At 42.4% G+C, this 18,402-nt stretch overlaps 1 protein-coding gene across 3 annotated transcripts in view; it reads right to left on the bottom strand.

Moving 5' to 3' along the window:
• The window catches only part of carm1 (coactivator-associated arginine methyltransferase 1), a 49,427-nt gene extending 31,725 nt beyond the window's left edge, over positions 1-17,702 (bottom strand). For all 3 annotated transcript variants that reach the window (XM_080723618.1, XM_080723620.1, XM_080723619.1), the window contains exons 1-4: positions 17,543-17,702; positions 5,395-5,520; positions 3,779-3,885; positions 2,845-2,949 (exon numbers count right to left, since the gene is read on the bottom strand). In XM_080723618.1, the coding sequence (XP_080579744.1) occupies positions 2,845-2,949; positions 3,779-3,885; positions 5,395-5,520; positions 17,543-17,684 (480 nt within the window). In that variant the 5' untranslated portion in view covers positions 17,685-17,702. The remainder of the gene's footprint in view (positions 1-2,844; positions 2,950-3,778; positions 3,886-5,394; positions 5,521-17,542) is intronic.
• Between the last annotated feature and the right edge of the window lie 700 nt (positions 17,703-18,402).

The following is an 18,402-nucleotide window of genomic DNA, read 5'->3' as shown; positions in this document are numbered from 1 at the left end:
AACTGTCCAACACAAAAATGTTATAAATAATACTGAGAATACGAAAACCATCAAATGTTACATAAAAATATTCAAAGTTTCAAATCCCATCAAGATTTGGCGGGTCCCCTCCTGTAGTAACTCTGAGGACCCCCCAGGGGTCCCGGACCCCCCGCAGAAGACCCCTGGTATTTGCTACTACTCCTTTTTGTTTTCAGAGCCCAGCTACATCAACTTTTATGCTTCAATTATGATCTAATTTAACATTGTTCTGGAGCAGAGCGATCACTGAGTTAGGCTCAGGAGTCTGTGTGGGGGGGTCCCAGGTGAAGAAAGACCCCAACCAAAAGTCAGAAGAGTTATTCTGGCTGCTTTAAAAGTGTAATAAATGAACTCAGGATGTTTTAAAACCTATGAAACAACTCTAATATTATGAAAATTGGACATTAACTGGCTGGTGTACTGTTCTGGGAGGTCCCAAAATAGATAACCCCCAGAAAGGGGGTGGGGGTCCGGAACATTTTACACCCAACTCCTTCTATTCCTTGACCCAGAAAACATAGGATTGGCATGTTTAATTAAGTTTCTAAGTTGTCTAGAAGCCAAAATAGCACAAATTATGTATTTTATGTCAGCCATTTTGAATGTCCAAAATGGCGGCTTTGCAGGTGTCTGTGCAAATGGGAACATTGATTTTTGGATTCTCCATGCTCTGAAGATTCCAAAAATGTATAGTTTTACAAATCTTCAAAGAAATCCGACAAACATACATTTCTTAACATAACAAACCTGACTAATACGCCTCTTCTAAGTACCCAAAGTCACTTTACAGAAACGTTTACAGTAGCACAATATTGTCATGGGCTAAATAAACAAACGTGTTGTTCAAATTGGGGTTTAGCCTATTCATTCAAAGACGTTCATTCTCTCTAAATCGCTGGGCATCGTTGGGGTATGAATGGTGGTTTTATGTCAATCATATTTATACAGCGCCTTGCACTTTAAACAGACAGCAAAAGACGGACAATATTAAATCCTGTTGGTTATTGATTAATCACCAGATTGGAGAGATGGGACGACTCGAGTTAAGCGTGGTTGGTCAAAAAATCCGTCTCACTTGCGAAAGTTGTGTTTCAAATCGTATCCGTTGACTGACTGGTTATATAACTTAACCGACACAAAGTATTTAGCTATAAACGGTGTGGATGACAGAGACATAAGTGAAATCCTCGCACCAAGGAGCGGAGAAGAAACCTTGCTCCTCTCTGGCGCATTTTAAAACTCGCTCGCTCGTGCTCGTATTCAAACGTTGTATTCTTATTCTTATAGGCCTACATAAGAATAAAAGGCAAATAAGAACAGGTGATTATTCTTATTTATTTTTTACACGTGAGAGTGGTGATAACCCGCCCGCCCGCCGCCCGCCTGAAAAGGTCTGAAACCTTGACCCACCCACCCACCCACCCGCTTGCGGGCGGGTTGGCGGGCGGGTGGGGGCACCGGGGTGGGTGGGTGGGGGCACCGGGTTGGCCCGCGCACCACTAATACCCGGTCTAAATGGTGTGACGTGCTCATTGATAGGGGAGAGACATACTGCTTCAACAGACATCAATGCATTTTGACTTAAGACTTTTAAGAGTTTTAATCGTGGCGGATCTCCTGCTTCAGACATACGTGCATTATGAGTTATTAGGACATTCACCAAGTATTCGAATATCAAAGTCACTATTTGACGTTGTTCACCCGAAGTCGAATATTCGCTTTTTTTTTATTATTATTGTTATTGTTTTCGCTTTAAAACATATTTAGTTTATAAAGCTTGGCTAGATAGGAAGTCATAAGAATGAGTTGTCAATGAATTTGTTAATGCTCTATACCAGGGGTTCTCAAACCTTTTTAGGCCGTGACCCCAAAATAAACATATTTGAACTGGGGACCCCCACCCTGACAAGCATTTGGAATTGTAGGTATTACATTTAATGTGACTCTGTTCCGCAGATAGATATTGTGAAAATAGCAGATCTACAGATCTGCTATTTTCACAATGTTCACAATGTTTCAAATACTTTGAGGTCGAATAATTTGAATACTAAAAATCACTATTTGTGAATGCCCTATGATGGTTTTAACACATATGGTGCCAACCCCGAGTTTCCCGAGTTTGTATTGGTACCACCGCTGTGCCAACCCCGAGTTTCCCGAGTTTGGGCCGTTTTTGAAGAAAAAGAAAAAAAGAAAATTTCAAAAAAAAAAAAATCAAAAATGTTTTTTGGACCTCCAGAAATGTGTTAGGCATGATCGCGATCGCGAAATTGCATGTTTAACCCCCATACCAACCCATTCTTTCAAACATGGCAGCCATGTTTGTTTACATCTGAAGAAAACATAATGGCTGATAAATCATGAATGCCTGAACGGATTTCCAAGCGGATTTTTTTGTTTGAAAGCTGTGAACAGCATCTACACACGTGGTGCATCATCTAGGCATGGGCGTGCACGATCCGTGCACTATAAATTACATGGAAGTCTATGGAGACCATGGCATCAAGGGACATTGAAGAGAAAAAATCATGGCAACAAAAAAGTTAATATGCTTCAATAGACATGCATTCATTATGCGTTACAGTAGGACCTTTTAATTGTGATGAGACCTCCTGCTTCAATTGACATGTTTGGTTCCATTTGGAAAGACTTTGGTCCATTTGGAACGACCCGTTGGATTCACCGAAGAGAAGCGGTTAATGTTCTTAACCACCGGAAACCGTTCAGAGGGAATCTGTTAGGAACCGGAATCGTTGCAATCCTAAAGGATCCCAACGCTAGGTGAAGCCAGTGTGCTGCGATAGGAGGGTTTAAAAACATTACCTTGTCTTTGAAGTCGTTGTGGTTTTGGAGGATAGCTCGCTGGTAGGTTCCGGTCCTAACATAGTCCTGCATCATGTTTTGCTGCTGGGAGAGGTAGCCATAAAACTGTAGGAGAAAAGAGACGAGTAGGCAAGGTCAGACATCAACCCATTAACGATGTGTTGAAATGATAAATAAAGGGCTTCCCACTTTCAAAGCATAATGTCATAATGATGACATTGGATGCCATTTATTTTAAGAAAAACAGTTTTTGTCTAGTCTTATGACAAGTTCCATGATGACATAGATAGGCCCTTATGAATACATATTAATCTTGATGTAATCCACCTGCATGATTTCCCATAGCTCACGCACACACACCTCATTTTACTTAGGGAAGCACTTGTGGGCTGCCACGTACTTCATCCATAATAATGGTTTGAAAATGTGCCTACTGATTACATCATCAATGGTTATTTCAAGCAAGATTCAAACTTTATGTTATTGTGTTATTGAACAATGGCTTTCTATTCCTGCATGCTTACTTCCCATGAAGAGAAAGGCAGCAGTTTCCAGACCTCAGAATCTGCTATTTTCAACATTTTTGCCTCTAATATTTGACAGTTAGACCAAAATGTAATTTGTCATTTTAGAGGTATTATAAAGTCCTCAAAATGTCACTTTAGAAATGTGCATAAACCCTCTATACACTTAAACTTTATGTTGGTTTGTTTACAGTTGAGTGAGAACACAATGTCACAATGTTTTACATTAAAGGGGAAGACCACCCATTTTCAATATTGAACTATGTCATTAATATAACTTAGAGGAGTTGTGTAAGCTAATCATCTGGGGAACCCCCAAAATAATTTGAGGACCCCCCTGGGTGGTCCCAACCCACAGGTTGAGAACCACTGGAATCAATTGAGGGTTGCTAAGAATCATGGGCTCTCACCTGAAAGTACTGCACCGCTGACGACTCCTCCGTCCTCTCACTGAAGACCGACTGTTCACTGCTGTGACCGCGACAGTTCTTCAACAGGTTATAGAACGAAGAGAAGTCTGCAACGCACACATACATGCACACAGGGCTGCCACGATTATGACATTTTACATGACGATTAATTGTCACTCAAGTAATTGCGATTAATGATTTATAGTCGGAGGCCTAAGGGAGACGACATGGTAATCTCGCGCTAATTAGTCTAAAAGCGCGAAATGTTGCACAGATGTAGCCCAGGGTATGCTCTAATGATTTAGCTAGGGCGCCCGAGTTGGCGACCTTCAGGGTCGCCACAGCGGCCAAATCAAGTTGGGCTCCCAACGACTTTCTATACAGGAGGAAAATATCCAGAAAAACACTTTTTTTCTGGGTATTTAAGTTGGATGAGAGGGGTCTAACTAGGGGTTTGTAATGATGCTGAATCCATTGCAAGCATTTGTTTTGCACAAAAAACATTCCTTGGGCTGCAAATGGCCTCAGAAAACAATGGTTTAGTGATGAAAAGTGATGAGTCAGTTTTTTGGGTATTTTCTGGAGCTGTGGCGACCCCGAAGGTCGCCGACTCGGGCGCCCTAGCTAAATCATTAGAGCATGCCCTGGGCTACATCTGTGCAGAATTTGTCGCTTTTAGACTGATTAGCACGAGAAAAAAAAACCTAAGGCCTCCGACTAACATGAATGCTCACCCATACATGCATCGTTTTCGGAGGCCATTTATAGCCCAAGGAATCTTTTTTGTGCAAAACAAATGCTTGCAATGGATTCAGCATGATGACAAACCCCTAGTTAGACCCCTCAGATCCTACTTAAATACCCAGAAAGAAAATGTTTTTCTGGCTATTTTCCTCCTGTATAGAAAGTCAATGGGAACCCAACTTGATTTGGCCGCTGTGGCGACCCCGAAGGTCGCCGACTCGGGCGCCCTAGCTAAATCATTAGAGCATGCCCTGAGCTACATCTGTGCAATATTTCGCGCTTTTAGACTGATTCGCACGAGATATCCTTAAGGCCTCCGACTATTAATTGTGTTTCCATCATTGACAATTACATTTCTGTTTGGCTTGTAGGCTTTGAAGTTGGACATGACAGATATGACGCATAACCTAAATATACGTAAGCCATTTACCATGGGAGGGAGTGGGTTGTTGGCTGATTTACCACTGTTTCAGGGTTGTGGCACGCGGCGAAGGCTTGTAGCCCGACCCTCGAATGGTAAATTGCATTTCTACCACTTCTACCATATAAATGAAAGAAAACACAGTTGTAACTTGCTATGTTACAACTGCAACACAACAGTGGGCAGGGTCCATGAGCCAACTCAAGGTTGTTGACTGATTTACCACTGGTTTAAGCCAATCAGAATCCAGTGTCTGAACATGTGACCACAAAAAGTGGTAGGAAAAGAAAAGACTGACATATTTCATAACTTTACACTTAAAAAAAGAACATTGATAGTGGAAATAGCCGATCTACAAGCTCACAACGCGTCGCTCACAACGCGTCGCTCACAACGCGTTGCGACACGTTCTGCCATAGAAATGTGTGTGTGTGTGTGCGTGCGTGGGTACCTGCGGGGGAGGAGAACTGGAGCAGGACACTGTTGCATCCCAGTGTGATGATGAAGGACTGTTTCCCCACACGGCTGCACTCCGTGTCCCGCGACACCGAACACTTAAACACGCATGTCTCCTCTCCTGAAAACACACACACAAAAAACACTTTTAAGCCCTTTGCACACAGGACAGTTGCGTTTTTTCCGTTTGCGGCATGAATAAAACGCATTGGATTTGGTGTGCAAGGCTGTGCGGAATCGGCGCTGCGGATCCAAAAAGGAGTCATAAAAGGAGTGATGAGTTTTTTACCGCATGCGACAAGACGCACAAATCAAACTGGGTTCGATCGAGAAAAAAAACGCACGGCGGCAGCCACTCGTCGCACGGCTAATTCGGAGCCGGTGTGCATGAGGTCATAGAGAATAATTGTTTTCTTTTAAAAAAATGAAATTGTCCGTTTTATCCGTGCGGATAAACGCGCCTGTGTGCAAAGGGCTTAACACGCATGTCTCCTCTCCTGAAAACACAGATAGGCCTATATGATACGACTAAAACGTAAAAACACAAATATTACCAATAATCAAAATAAAATTATTATTATTATTTTTACCCCACGATTTTGTAAACCATTTTTCACCCGGTGCCAATTGCCTAAGCTGTAATCCTGGGCTCTGCTCTCCCTCTGCCCACCTGGGGAGGGCCCCGAACTGAGCTCATGCTTCCTTCAGTGCATGAGGCGTGAGCACACCACATCTTATCACCTAACAGGGGGGGGGGAGCTTCCCCGGTTGGACATGGAAGGAACACGTTATTCCAACCAGTTCCTTTCCCCTCCATCAGGCGCCCCGCAGGCTGGCCAGGGGGAGGCATTACAGATCAATCTCAAAAAATTTGAATATTGTGTGAAAGTTTATTTTCTTCTGTAATATTGTATAATATACATTTTTAAACTTGAATTATTCAAAACCTTTTTTGTTTATATTTAGATTTTTATGGCATACAGCTCATGAAAATCAAAAAAATCTCAAAATATTAGAATATTACACACGACCACTCAAAAGAAGGATTTATAAAACAGAAATGTCAAACTTCTGAAAGGTTGTGTTAATTAATTTATGCACAATGTACTTGGTCTGGAATACTTTGGAAACAAATGTCTTCATCGATGGGGCGTGGCATGAAGCTGATCAGCCTGTGGTACTGCTGATGTATTATGGAAGCCCAGGTTTGCTTTGATAGAGGCCTTAAACTCATCTGTGTGGTTGGGTCTGGTGTCTCATCTTCCTCTTTACTAGGCTTGTCACCAGAACCGATACTTTCGGTACCAACTCGATGCCAAATGTGACGGTACGGTACGGTACTGACTTTTCTACAAGTACGGTAGTACCGAAGTACCGTTGGTACCGAGGCGAGGAGCAACCCTCACAGGGTCTGACGCGATAACATGACGTGACTACACTGCGTGCAAAGGAGAACATCATCAACAAGCAACATGGCTGCGTCCTCTTCAACTGCAGCGACAGCTGCCCCTCAATTAATTGAGAAGAAAAACGCCAAAAGTTGCGTATGGAAATACTTTGGATTCGAGGCTGATGCGCACCGACAAATAATTGATCATCAAAAACCAGTATGCAAAAGATGCCGCAAAAGTTTCCAGACCAGAGGGGGGGAACACGTCCAACTTGGCGAAACACCTCAAAGACCGGCACCCAGACCTGTTCAAAGCATTCAAGGTGAGAGCGTTTGAATTCACGTGTTATTGTTGCCCATATCTAATAACGTTACTATGATGAGCCCACACAGTAAATGTGCTGCGTGGCAAGGTAACGTTAACGTTAAGGTATATGTACAGCCTCGTCGCGGACGCGGAGAGCAGCCCCATCTATCCCGCATAAAAAAGTTATATAAAGTTGCAAGGCAGCTCATTTACTCAATCGCCCAACGTAACATTAAACAACTCTGAAATAATACATGTGATGTATTTGATGTATGTGTGCACGTGCCTGTGTGTGTCTGTGTGCATGCCGCACGGTTATTGTAGGCTATCGTTCAATGTCATTCCGTCATTAAAAAAGTTTTAAATATCACTAAAAATGGTTTCATCACAATGCACTCTCTGTGTGTGTGTGTGTGTGTGTGTGTGTGTGTGTGTGTGTGTGTGCGCAACTGTGCATGAAAATAGGCTATCATTCAGCCATAGAAAAGTTTTAAATTTCACAATAAAGGGGTTCACCAGAATCACCACATCATGTCAGTTAAATTACTGCTTGCACTCTGTCTGTCTGTCTCTGTTAGCACAGCCTATGATGTTTTCATATTGTTGCTGTAGTCATTAAGCTACACCTACTAACTGAAATGTTCTTTTCACAGTATCTGCCAGAGGAAGACTTTGACATGGAGGACAATCCAGCGCAAAGCCAGCAGCAGCAAATCACACAGCCAACAATAACAGATGCTTTTCAGAAGAAAACAAAATATGACCAAAACTCATATGAAGCAAGGAAACTGGATAGAGCAGTTACTGAATTCCTATGCATGGATCAGCACCTATGCATGGATCAGCACTGTCAATTTTGGTTAAAGTTCTCCTCAGAATAGGGATGGGAGAGGGTTCAAGTTAATTTAAAAGAATTATCCTATCACACAAAGATTTGGGGGCCCTCCAGTAGTAACTCTGAGGACTGAGGAGTGAGGACCCCCTAGGGATCCCGGAGCCCTTGTTTAATACTGTAAGGCTGCTACATGCACAGTATTTTAAAGCTAATGCCACTTGTTCTTTTTATTCACACAGTGTTTGTGTGTGTTGTACATTTGAAATGTTTCCAATAAAGGAGTGTATGTTGAACTACATGGGATTTATTGTTTATTTTTTATTTTTACCGTGGTATCGAAATGGTATCGAGAATCGTGAAATGTCAATGGTATTGGCATCGACTACTAAAATTCTGGTATCGTGACATCCCTACTCTTTACTAAGAGGAAGATTACTAATATAATAGTACCTTAATAATAATAATGCCTTTTCCTATCCAAAACGTCTAATAAATACCTCAATCAATCAATCAATCAATCAATCAATAGGCATAAAACATCAGCCCAGGCGACCTTCTTTCCGGCTACTCTGCGGGTATTCAAGGTCAGCAATGCTACTAGATAGATCAGGGGTCTTTAACAGGGGGCCCGGGATATAGAGTTACTACAGGGGGTCCTCCAAATCTTTGAGTCATAGAAACTTTTTTTCTCCTTTAACCACTTGAACCCTAGCTTCCATATTCTGAGAACTTTAGCCAAAAAATAGCAGATCTACAAGCTCACAACGCCTCGCAGTGAGCTTGTAGATCGGCTATTTTTGGCAAAGAGAGCAAGTACGGAGCGAAAGGTCAAGTTTATTAAGTGTTGACGGTTCAAGTGGTTAAATATCTGAAAACACAAATTGACATGAATCCAAAATACACTGATGATTGTGCTGTTGAACGATGAAACTATATGGAATCTATGTGATCATGTAGATCGGCTATTTTCACAATATTTATCTGCTGAACCGAGTCCCTTTAAACGTAATACCTAAAATTCCAAGTGCTTGTCAGGGTGGGGGTCCCCAGTTCAAATATGTTTATTTTGGGGGTCACAGCCTAAAAAGGTTTGAGAACCCCTGGTATAGAGCATTAACAAATTCATCCACCAGGGGCATTGACAACTCATTCTTCCTAGCCAAGCTTTACAAACTATAGATTTTTTAAAGAGAAAACTATAAAAAACAGTAAAATAAGCGAATATTCGACTTCGGTGAACAACGTTGAATATTGACTTTGATATTGGAATATTCGAATATTTGGTGAATGCCCTAGATCAAGGACAGGTAATTGTTCCATGCTTTCACCACAGGCTCAGCACAATGCTCTGTCCTACGGGCAAGTATGTGCTTGCATCTAAACCATTACAGTACATAAGCTTCTTAAAATGACACTATAGAGTAAATAATGTATTAGTATGAATTATTCGCCTTATCACGCGAGAGAGAGCACTTCTCAGCACCAACACACTACGCATAACAGAGAAAGAAGGACTTCAGTCATGTTAATTAATAGATATAAATTTGAGATCCGATGGGTTAGAATGGATCGAACCTACGTGTTTTTTCAAAGTGTTAATCTCATTTTCTTGTGTTATTTTTCATTTTGAACGGCCCTACCAGACAACCAATGGTAAGGAAGCCTTGTAAATATAAATAGCCACGATACAAACAGTGGCACATGAATAACAGCATCAACATTAACCCATTTAGGCCTAAAATTATTGAATGCTTTAACCAGTGAAAAATAGCAGATATACAAGCTCACAGCGCGGCACCGAGTGCCGCGCTGCGAGCTTGTAGATCTGCTATTTTTGAAAAAGTCGTGAAAATGTGTGCCAATCTTTGAATATATGTATTTTCAAAGCGAACGTTTGTAACTCAAATTTTGCTTCTGGGTGGTCCCTGGAACTAAATATTTTGAGATGCGGGTCCGTGGCCAAATAAATATCATTTTGGGGGTCCTTCACATGAAAAGGTTTGAGAACCACTGACATGGTAGTCTCTCAAGAACAGACTAACTGAGCTCCATTTAAGTGAAAAGGACCTTTTCTTTGACGATGGCTGGCCAGATTGCTGACATACAAACATCGGTTTTTCAAAACATCTTAGAAGGATTCAAAAGACACTTATGTAATCGGGTCTAAAAATCTAATTTTCACGATTTTTCAAAAATAGCAGATCTACAAGCTCGCAGCTGTGAGCTTGTATATCTGCTATTTTTCAATAGTTAAAGCATAAAATATTGCGTCATAATGTGTTCAGGCCTAAATGGGTTAAAGGCTATGTTCACATTAGCATTCAAAATATATGTATTTGCCCGAACGACATTGGAATCAGTTCAGATTTTATCAAGACTGAACAACAACAAAAAACTAATGGAAATGTGGGACTTCCGTGAGTCAGACCACATTCCTCGATGGTTTGAAATAGGATTCAATTGTCATTTTGAGATTTCAAGTCTGGACACTTAACACACCTAAGCCGGGTTAATACTTTGTCAGTGTCACACTATGTTGCCGCTTGCTGGTGTGAGCTTGTAGATCGGCTACTTTCGGCTACTTTGCGTACAGTCAGTCCTACGGATTTGAGAAACAAGTTGGGTGTGCCTGCAGTGTGACTGAACAGAGCCTAAGCAAGGTCTTCAACTACAATTCTCCAAGACATTAATACCAACAACCATCTAGTAAATACATAACGGCATGGAACTGAAACCATGTGAAAATCAATAAGTCATCTTTTCTCTTAAAGTCGCTGTCGGGTGGAAACCTTATATGTCCAAAACGGTTACTTTTCAGAGAACGTAAACAAGAAAAGAACCCGTGTTAGAATGCATCCAATATAGTCATTTAGTCACAAGACCGTGTTAATAATGTTCACTGGTTCAAACACTTTTCTTTTTAAACACACTTAAGCACTATAAAAGAAAATAGCAGATCTCCGCACTTGTAAATCGGCTATTTGTGTTACTTTTTGAAATATGGAGATATGAGGTTTCTTCCTGACAGCAACGATAAGCACCATTCAGCACCATGGACAGCGTACTATACTGCCTGATTTACACTTTTCTGTCTGCAATGTAGCGCTCCAAAATAAGCAGATTTAAAAGCTCACAGCGCTGCGTTTGGTGCCAGTAACCATTGGGGGTAAGAGAGGTAAGAGTTTACGGGGAAATTATTATTTCATTCATCATTGAGGCAAGCTCAGGGTGTCACATTGTGACTCACTTGCGGAACGTATTTTATTTTTTATTTTTCTAGGGATAAGTTATCAATATCTGAATATCAACTTAGTCAAATATATTAGAATTTATTTTTGCAGCAATTTGTTGATACATTAAGGATACCAATTATAACAAATTATGTGCTTCTGATGGCTACGGAAAGTATCCAAAACATCTTGAGGGAATAATGTTTAAGAAAATCCTCATTAGCTACAGCCCTAGAGAAGTACGGTGTGTGCTTGCAGACACAGCATGCACCCGAATACAATGTTTCAGACACAGGTTGCATCTTGCCATCAGCCTCCTTGTACCTCTCACCCACACACACACACAGGAAACATGCACACAATTGTTTTCACCTGTATGCATTGTAACAATTGTCTCATGCTTTGTTATGTTTTATTTTCGAACTGTATGTAACAAATTAGTGTCAGACCGATATATCGGACACCGATATGTCTTTATTTGGTCATATCAGTGAAATGTCTCCCCGATAGAAATAAATATATTTATTCAAATATCAGCAAGTGTGATGAAGGCTTGTAACAAGCCTGGCTTGTCCTCACACTGCTCACAATCATTATCCCACACACTCAAACAGGCAGTTGGACATACTATATACATGTCTCTGTGTCACTATTTTTCTCAGACACCTTGACTGATGAGTACAAAAATAAGTTATGTCTTTAATAAAGACATTGGTTTAAGAAAGCAGCTGTCTGTAGTACTAATGGCACTGTACCGGCATAATCATATGCGTGTATCAAAACAACATCCCGGTTCCAACAATGGAACAAGGGGGGAACGCTTGTTTTCGGTGGAGATGACGGCGGCTCGCCGGCGTTATATTATAAACACAATCTGATCTAGCTATAACAACAATCATGACATTATAACTATAAGGTCTTTTAACTAACCATGGTTCTTGTGAGTCCCAATTATTAAGTAGAATACTTGACCTTATAAATAAAGAATGTTTATAATGTGTTATGATTATTTCTTGTGTTATGTTATGAAACATATAACTCTCAGCACCTCTGCGCGGTCCAGGCGAACACAACGGAGCGCTCCCTACCTCCGGTTCAGCCAATCACAAGCTTCCACTGCTGGAAGCGGTTGTTGTTTTGATACACGCCAATCATATTGGGGCCAAATCTTTGCACAATCCACACAGAAAAAGGCCCGTTTTCATTATGCATACATATATCGGTTATCAGTGACTGTCCCCTCACTCGAATCGGTTATCGTATCGGACACAAAAAATGCCTATTGGTCAGACACAATAACAAATGTATTTATGGCATGAATACTGTATAGCCCATAATTAAAACCTCACAAAATGAGCACCGTGTTCACTTTTGTACAGGAATAGTAGCCTGGGTATTAAATGTATTATGATGAATATAGTCATTGAATTTTTATAAATAAAAGTACTGCAGCACTAGTATCCTAATAACTGGCAAAGATGTATCAATTCTAACATATTTAGTTAATCGATCATCAAGCTTAATCAAGGCAAATGTTTGATACAACAGTGGCATCAAATTGATTTGAAGTCGTAACGCCCAGTCCTACAAATTCCACAGCAATCCAGCCAGTCGTTTCCAAGACATCTTGGAAGAAAAGTGCTGGACGGAGAACCCTCGACCTTATTGCAAGAGCGACTAAAGACCTACGGAAATAGTGCTGTGACAGCAGAGAAATACAGCCGTCTAATAAGTCTAGGACAACAAAACGATACAGAACAATCCGTTACAGGGCCAGCAACAGGCGATACAGCTGTGCAACCCCTTATAAGGAACTGGCTTTGCTTTCAAATGACATTTAACCGAGCCAAGTGGCGAAAACGGCTGACCTACAAGCTCACGTGTTGCATTGCAATGCGCTGTGAACTTGCAGATCAGCTTTTTCCTCAATCTTAGGGTAAAAGTGGTTAAGTGCGAGCCAAGGAACTAATGAAGGACGAGATGTGAGGGACGGAAGGATTTACATGCTATTACGACGCCATCTTCGCTTTTTCTTCCTCACATTCTGATGATAATCCAAGACATTGAATAGATTACCTGCTAAAGGCCTTCCTAGATCAGTGGTTCTCAAAACATTTTCACGTCAAAACCCCCAGATTGATATGTATCTGGCCGCGGACCTGCACTTGAGAAAATTGTGTGCCATGAAAGAAACCTCGTCAACATTTGTCAAAAATAGATAATCTACAACACTGGTTCCCAAGCACTTGGTCAAAAAACATTTGTGGGTTGCGGACACATTTTTACGAGTCCCTTATTTTTGTATTATTATTAGGGCTGTCCTCGACTCAGGATTTCTGAAGTCGATTCGAGTCGCGGGGGTTAATCCGACGCGTCGACGAATCGTTTTATAGTCTACTTTGTGTAAAAAAAAAAAAAAAGTGTTGCTTTAAACCACGTCAACATAATACAATAATACATTAAGAGATGAATTGAATACACAGTGTTTTCGGTGATATCGGTGCGCGATCACAAATGTTATCTGCATAGCAGTGTACAACCATAGAGTTATAACACACCGTTAAAACAAATAAAACATCTCCGCTGTTTCAACTCTGCCCCGTCTCTCGGCAGCATGCAGTATAGATGAGACATTCGCGAACGATTCCGCTCTCTTGAACGGCTCTTTTAAATGAACGATGGGATCCAGTCCGCAGTCGCGGGACACAGAGCACTGACAGAGTAATGAGTCAGTGTCGAGAACGGATTCATTTCAGAAACGGATCATAAACAGGTGGAGGCACAGCTCCCGCTTGAGCCAGCAGTGTGGACATGTCATGGACGCAAACACAGCGAAACACAATCATTCATCATGGATTACAACACTGGAACAATTCAGAAGCACTTTAATTAGAAAATGTAACTTGTAGCCTACACTTGTGTATGTTAATTTGACTTTAGAAGATTGTTTACTACTTCGTGGACGTGCGTTTGTGCTGTGGCAGGTTATTTAATATGGGATTTTGACAGCGTGCTTCCTCCTCTTAACGGAACACTGTCCCGACTCCGAATGTTTTAACGAAGCGGCGGTCTGAACCGTTCTGGCCGTTCCGTCTCACTTTCAACCCGACGCTGGTGCGAGACAATAGATAACTGTTCGCCAATTGCTACTTCTCATAGGAAGTACATGGCACCACACCAGTCCAGCAGTGCACCGCAGTACTGGCAGTAGTAGGCTAACTGGTGATATAAAAAATATATATATTTTCGCTTCGACTCAAACAATTGGCGTCGATTCCCGGGGCTTAAAACGACGCGTCGATTCGTCGACTTTTAGAGGACAGGCCTAATTATTATTATTTCAAAACATTTTCAAAAGATATCCCCACTGCAGCTTTCCACACTCTTAATTCGAGTTAATGCTTTTCAGAAATTGCGGCAGCGAATGATTGATTTGAATGATTATTTTATTCGATGAAAATGCAATTGAAATGTATTACAGTACAAGTACCGTTAAACACCCTGCCTAAAAGGAACATCCCAAATAAGACCTTTTACGGTCTTTTTTACGTTGGACCCTCTGTATTTAATTCATGGACATAATAAATAGCAAGCAAAGAAAACATTCAATAATATCGCAGTGTACACGATAGGGTACTATGTACACAATAGGGGAAACAAGGTGGTGGGGCTAAGGTAAAGGGTGCTCACTTCTCACCTGTCTATGGGAGAAGTGATAATTACCTCCTTCTCTGGCCTCCTGAAAGGTGAGTTTTCAGGGCAGTTTTGAAGGATGCCAGCGAGCAACATGTTTTAAGGGAGGTGGTCAAGGAATTCCACACCTGGGTGGCAGTGTTGTAGAAGGAGAATGTACCCATATTTGTCTTATGGGTTTGTGTTATATCATTGTTTGCGCTCCCTGGTGTTGCGGCTGTGGGTGTCGATGACGAGTGGCGTCATTGTGAGGTCATTGTGTAGTTGAACCGTACCTTTCGGCGAAAGGTTTGGTTTCGGAGATATTATGGACAGGCCTTAACAGTGGCTCTCAAAGTGAGTCCGAGAACCTCCAGGGGTCCTCGAGGGGGGTTCCAGGGGGTCCACAGTTAATGACTGATAATTCGGAACTTGTGTCACTCTGAGAGTGTATAAGTGGAATCAAATGGACCCCTTACAGTTCTGTAATGCTGGGAATGTTCAAATGGCTCACAGAGTTACGGGAATTTGTGGTGTGATGCACATCAAACTGGAGTCCCTTGAAAAGTAAAAGCTGGAGGACCCCTGCTCCAGAAGCCCCCCAGCACATCTTCAACGGGGCATCACAACAAAGGAGGGTCGGTGGCGGGGGGGGGGGGCTTGGCCATTGTTCCGATGAGAACAAAGATGAATGGATGCTTTACTTTAACTAACACTGACCCACTCTCACTCACTGGCTTTAGAATCCCAGCGAGGCTTGTTTACTGAAACGCAACACGTCCCGAGAACTTTTACTTTAATGTGTGCGACACTGAGCGGGATGTGATTACAGCCTGCCGGGACCGCAGTGAGGGCAAAGCGAGAAATTGACACCGAGACCGGCGACCTATCGACTCCTGCGACGCCGGAGGGCATTCGCTTTGCCATTTCAGCATTAACAGCTCGACCGTGACATTCAAAACAGACCCGACTCTAAATGAGAGAAAAAATAAATAAAATAACAAATGCTGTCATTCACCGAGTGCCGAAATTAGTCTTTTTTTGTGTTGCCTCTTTAGAGCGGTCACGAAATTCGATAAGGTAACCAATGGCGGCGTAACAAACCCGGAGTAGCGCTCTCAAGCAAAAGCTGCAGCTCCGGGTTCCACAACAAAACAAACGAGTTGCTGCGGCTAATAAAACAAGCTAAAAGGCTGCTTGTGCAACACAGTCAGAGTCAGACACAACACAAACAGAGCCATTAAAAAGCGGCTAAACGTACAGAAGCACGGCTTAACACGAGCCGGGGACCTTTTTTATGTTTAAAGGGCAAAGCAACGCCACTTCTTTATTGTGTCGCATCAACGGCTCGTCAAGCCACGTTACCAGCAGGCTAACTGCTAATGCTAACACTCAAGCTACCTTTGACGGCTTCGCTCCGTTACAAAGCGTTAGCTAGAGGTGGGACGTTCGCGAACGAACCGAGTCTTTTGAACGGCTCTTTGAAATGAACGATGGGATCCGGTTCACAGCAGGGAGCCGTTCCTTTCTAAATGAACAGTGGTAGGGAAAAGTAGTCGAGTTCTTTACCTAAGTAAAAGTATCGATACTGCAATGTGGAAATGCTCTGCCACAAGTAGAAGTTTGGAATGTTAATGCACTTGAGTAGAAGTACAAAAGCCTATTGATATCAAAATGTAAATAAAGTATTAATAGTAGAAAGTACTCATTGTGCAGAATGTCCTGATTCAAAGGGTTTCCAAAGAATAAAATGTAAAAAAAATGAAATAGCCGATCTACAAGCTCACAATGCGTCACGTTGGGACGCATTGTGAGCTTGTAGATCGGCAATTTTCAAATGGCAGGTATGCACCTAGGCTATGTAAGTCCGAAATAAAAATGTACATAGGGTTGTACATAGGATTGAAGTTATTTGTAAATCTAATCAAAATCTACAAAGTAACCAGTAACTAGAATGAGTCTTTTGAACGGCTCTTTGAAAGGAACGGATCCCAGATATCCGGCTCACTTCAAAGAGCCATAAATCCCATCTCTAGCGTTAGCATCTCTAAACAAGCTAAAGCTAACCGAGAGAGAGCGTTAGCTTCGGGCTAAAGCTAGCGTTAACATGAGACTGGGTGGTGATTCCGTTTGCTTGTGCGAAGGCTGCGCATCCGGTCTGGGGCGGATACGGAAACGGCTCCGTAGTCATACTTGTGTGTGCGTGGGAAGTGACCGGATACAGTAGGGCGGGCTCTAGACCGGATAAAGCGGCAGCAGAGTGAATAGAAACCACTGGACAGTAAATAGAACCCCGTTATTGACGGAATATCCTATCAATACGCACAAATACAACCATAAACAACGTAATAGTGAACACGAATACAGACAGTGTAATGGTGTTGGACCATGTGGTGGCACAAACCACGCATTCACACACGTTAACTTAGCATTCAGAAGCTAAAGCTCATGTCCAAAAGCCTCATTCACACTTGGGTCGCGTTGCGCGCAGTCAGTAAATCGCAGTATATGTAAATAGCAGATCTGCAAGCTCACCGCGCGTCACGTTTTGACGCGCGGTGAGCTTGTAGATCTGCTATTTACTGAGCAAAGCAAGCTAATATTAGCTTGTTTTTTTTTCTTGTTTTTTTGCTGCTGCTGCTGCTGAGCCCCCAGCCAGCCAGTAGCGGGGGGCCGATCGCGATCAAGCCCGCTTTCCTCCTCACTCACCGTTGGAGAGGTTGAGCAGAGCGGCGTCCTGCGTGGTTTTAACCTCCAGCCGTAGCGGCTGCTGCTCCGAGTGGCGCTGGATGTCTCCGTTCGCGTCCCCGATGGACAGGAGCCGCACGCCGGGAAACACCGACATCGCCATCTTCCTTTTTTTCTACCTTTTTTTTCTCCTTCGTGTGTGTGTGTGTGTGTGTATGTGTGTGTAGTAATGTAATGATCTGATGATGAGAGGAGGAGAAGAAGAAGCAGCAGGAGGAGGGGAGCGTGCGTGCGGAGCGTGAGGGGAGCGCGTACTGGCGCCGTACACGCATCCGATCTGTCTCCTCTCCTCCAATGGGATCGCTGTTGTTGTTGTCGCGCGTGCCTGTTGTTGTTCCGCCCGTCGCCAGCAGGGGGAGACTAGTGTCCATGTGTGTGTGTGTGTGTGTGTGTGTGTGTGTGTGTGTGTGTGTGTGTGTGTGTGTGTGTGTGTGTGTGTGTGTGTGTGTGTGTGTGTCTCTCTCTCTCTCTCTCTCTCTCTCTCTCTCTCTCTCTCTCTCTCTCTCCCTCTTTCAACACACACACACACACACATACGCGCGCGCGCGCGCGCACACACACACACACACACACACACACACACACACACACACACACACACACACATTGATTGATTGATTATCTGATTGATTGATTGATTGATTGATTGATTGAAGTCAGTTAGGCACAGCTGAGAAAAAGATGAATATTCAATTCAATTCAAACTTTATTCCAGACACACAGGGGGTCCATAGTAGACCTAAATACAGTCAAACAAAACAATAAAAACAGAAAAACAGACATGAAATCATAAGTAGAGGCTGACTCTCCAGTGTGTACGC

The sequence above is a fragment of the Nannobrachium achirus genome, assembly GCF_963921795.1.
Source record: "Nannobrachium achirus genome assembly, chromosome: 4".
NCBI lineage: Eukaryota > Metazoa > Chordata > Actinopteri > Myctophiformes > Myctophidae > Nannobrachium > Nannobrachium achirus.
The sequence above is the reverse complement of the archived record's forward strand: the minus strand, read 5'-3'. Positions and strand labels throughout refer to the sequence as shown.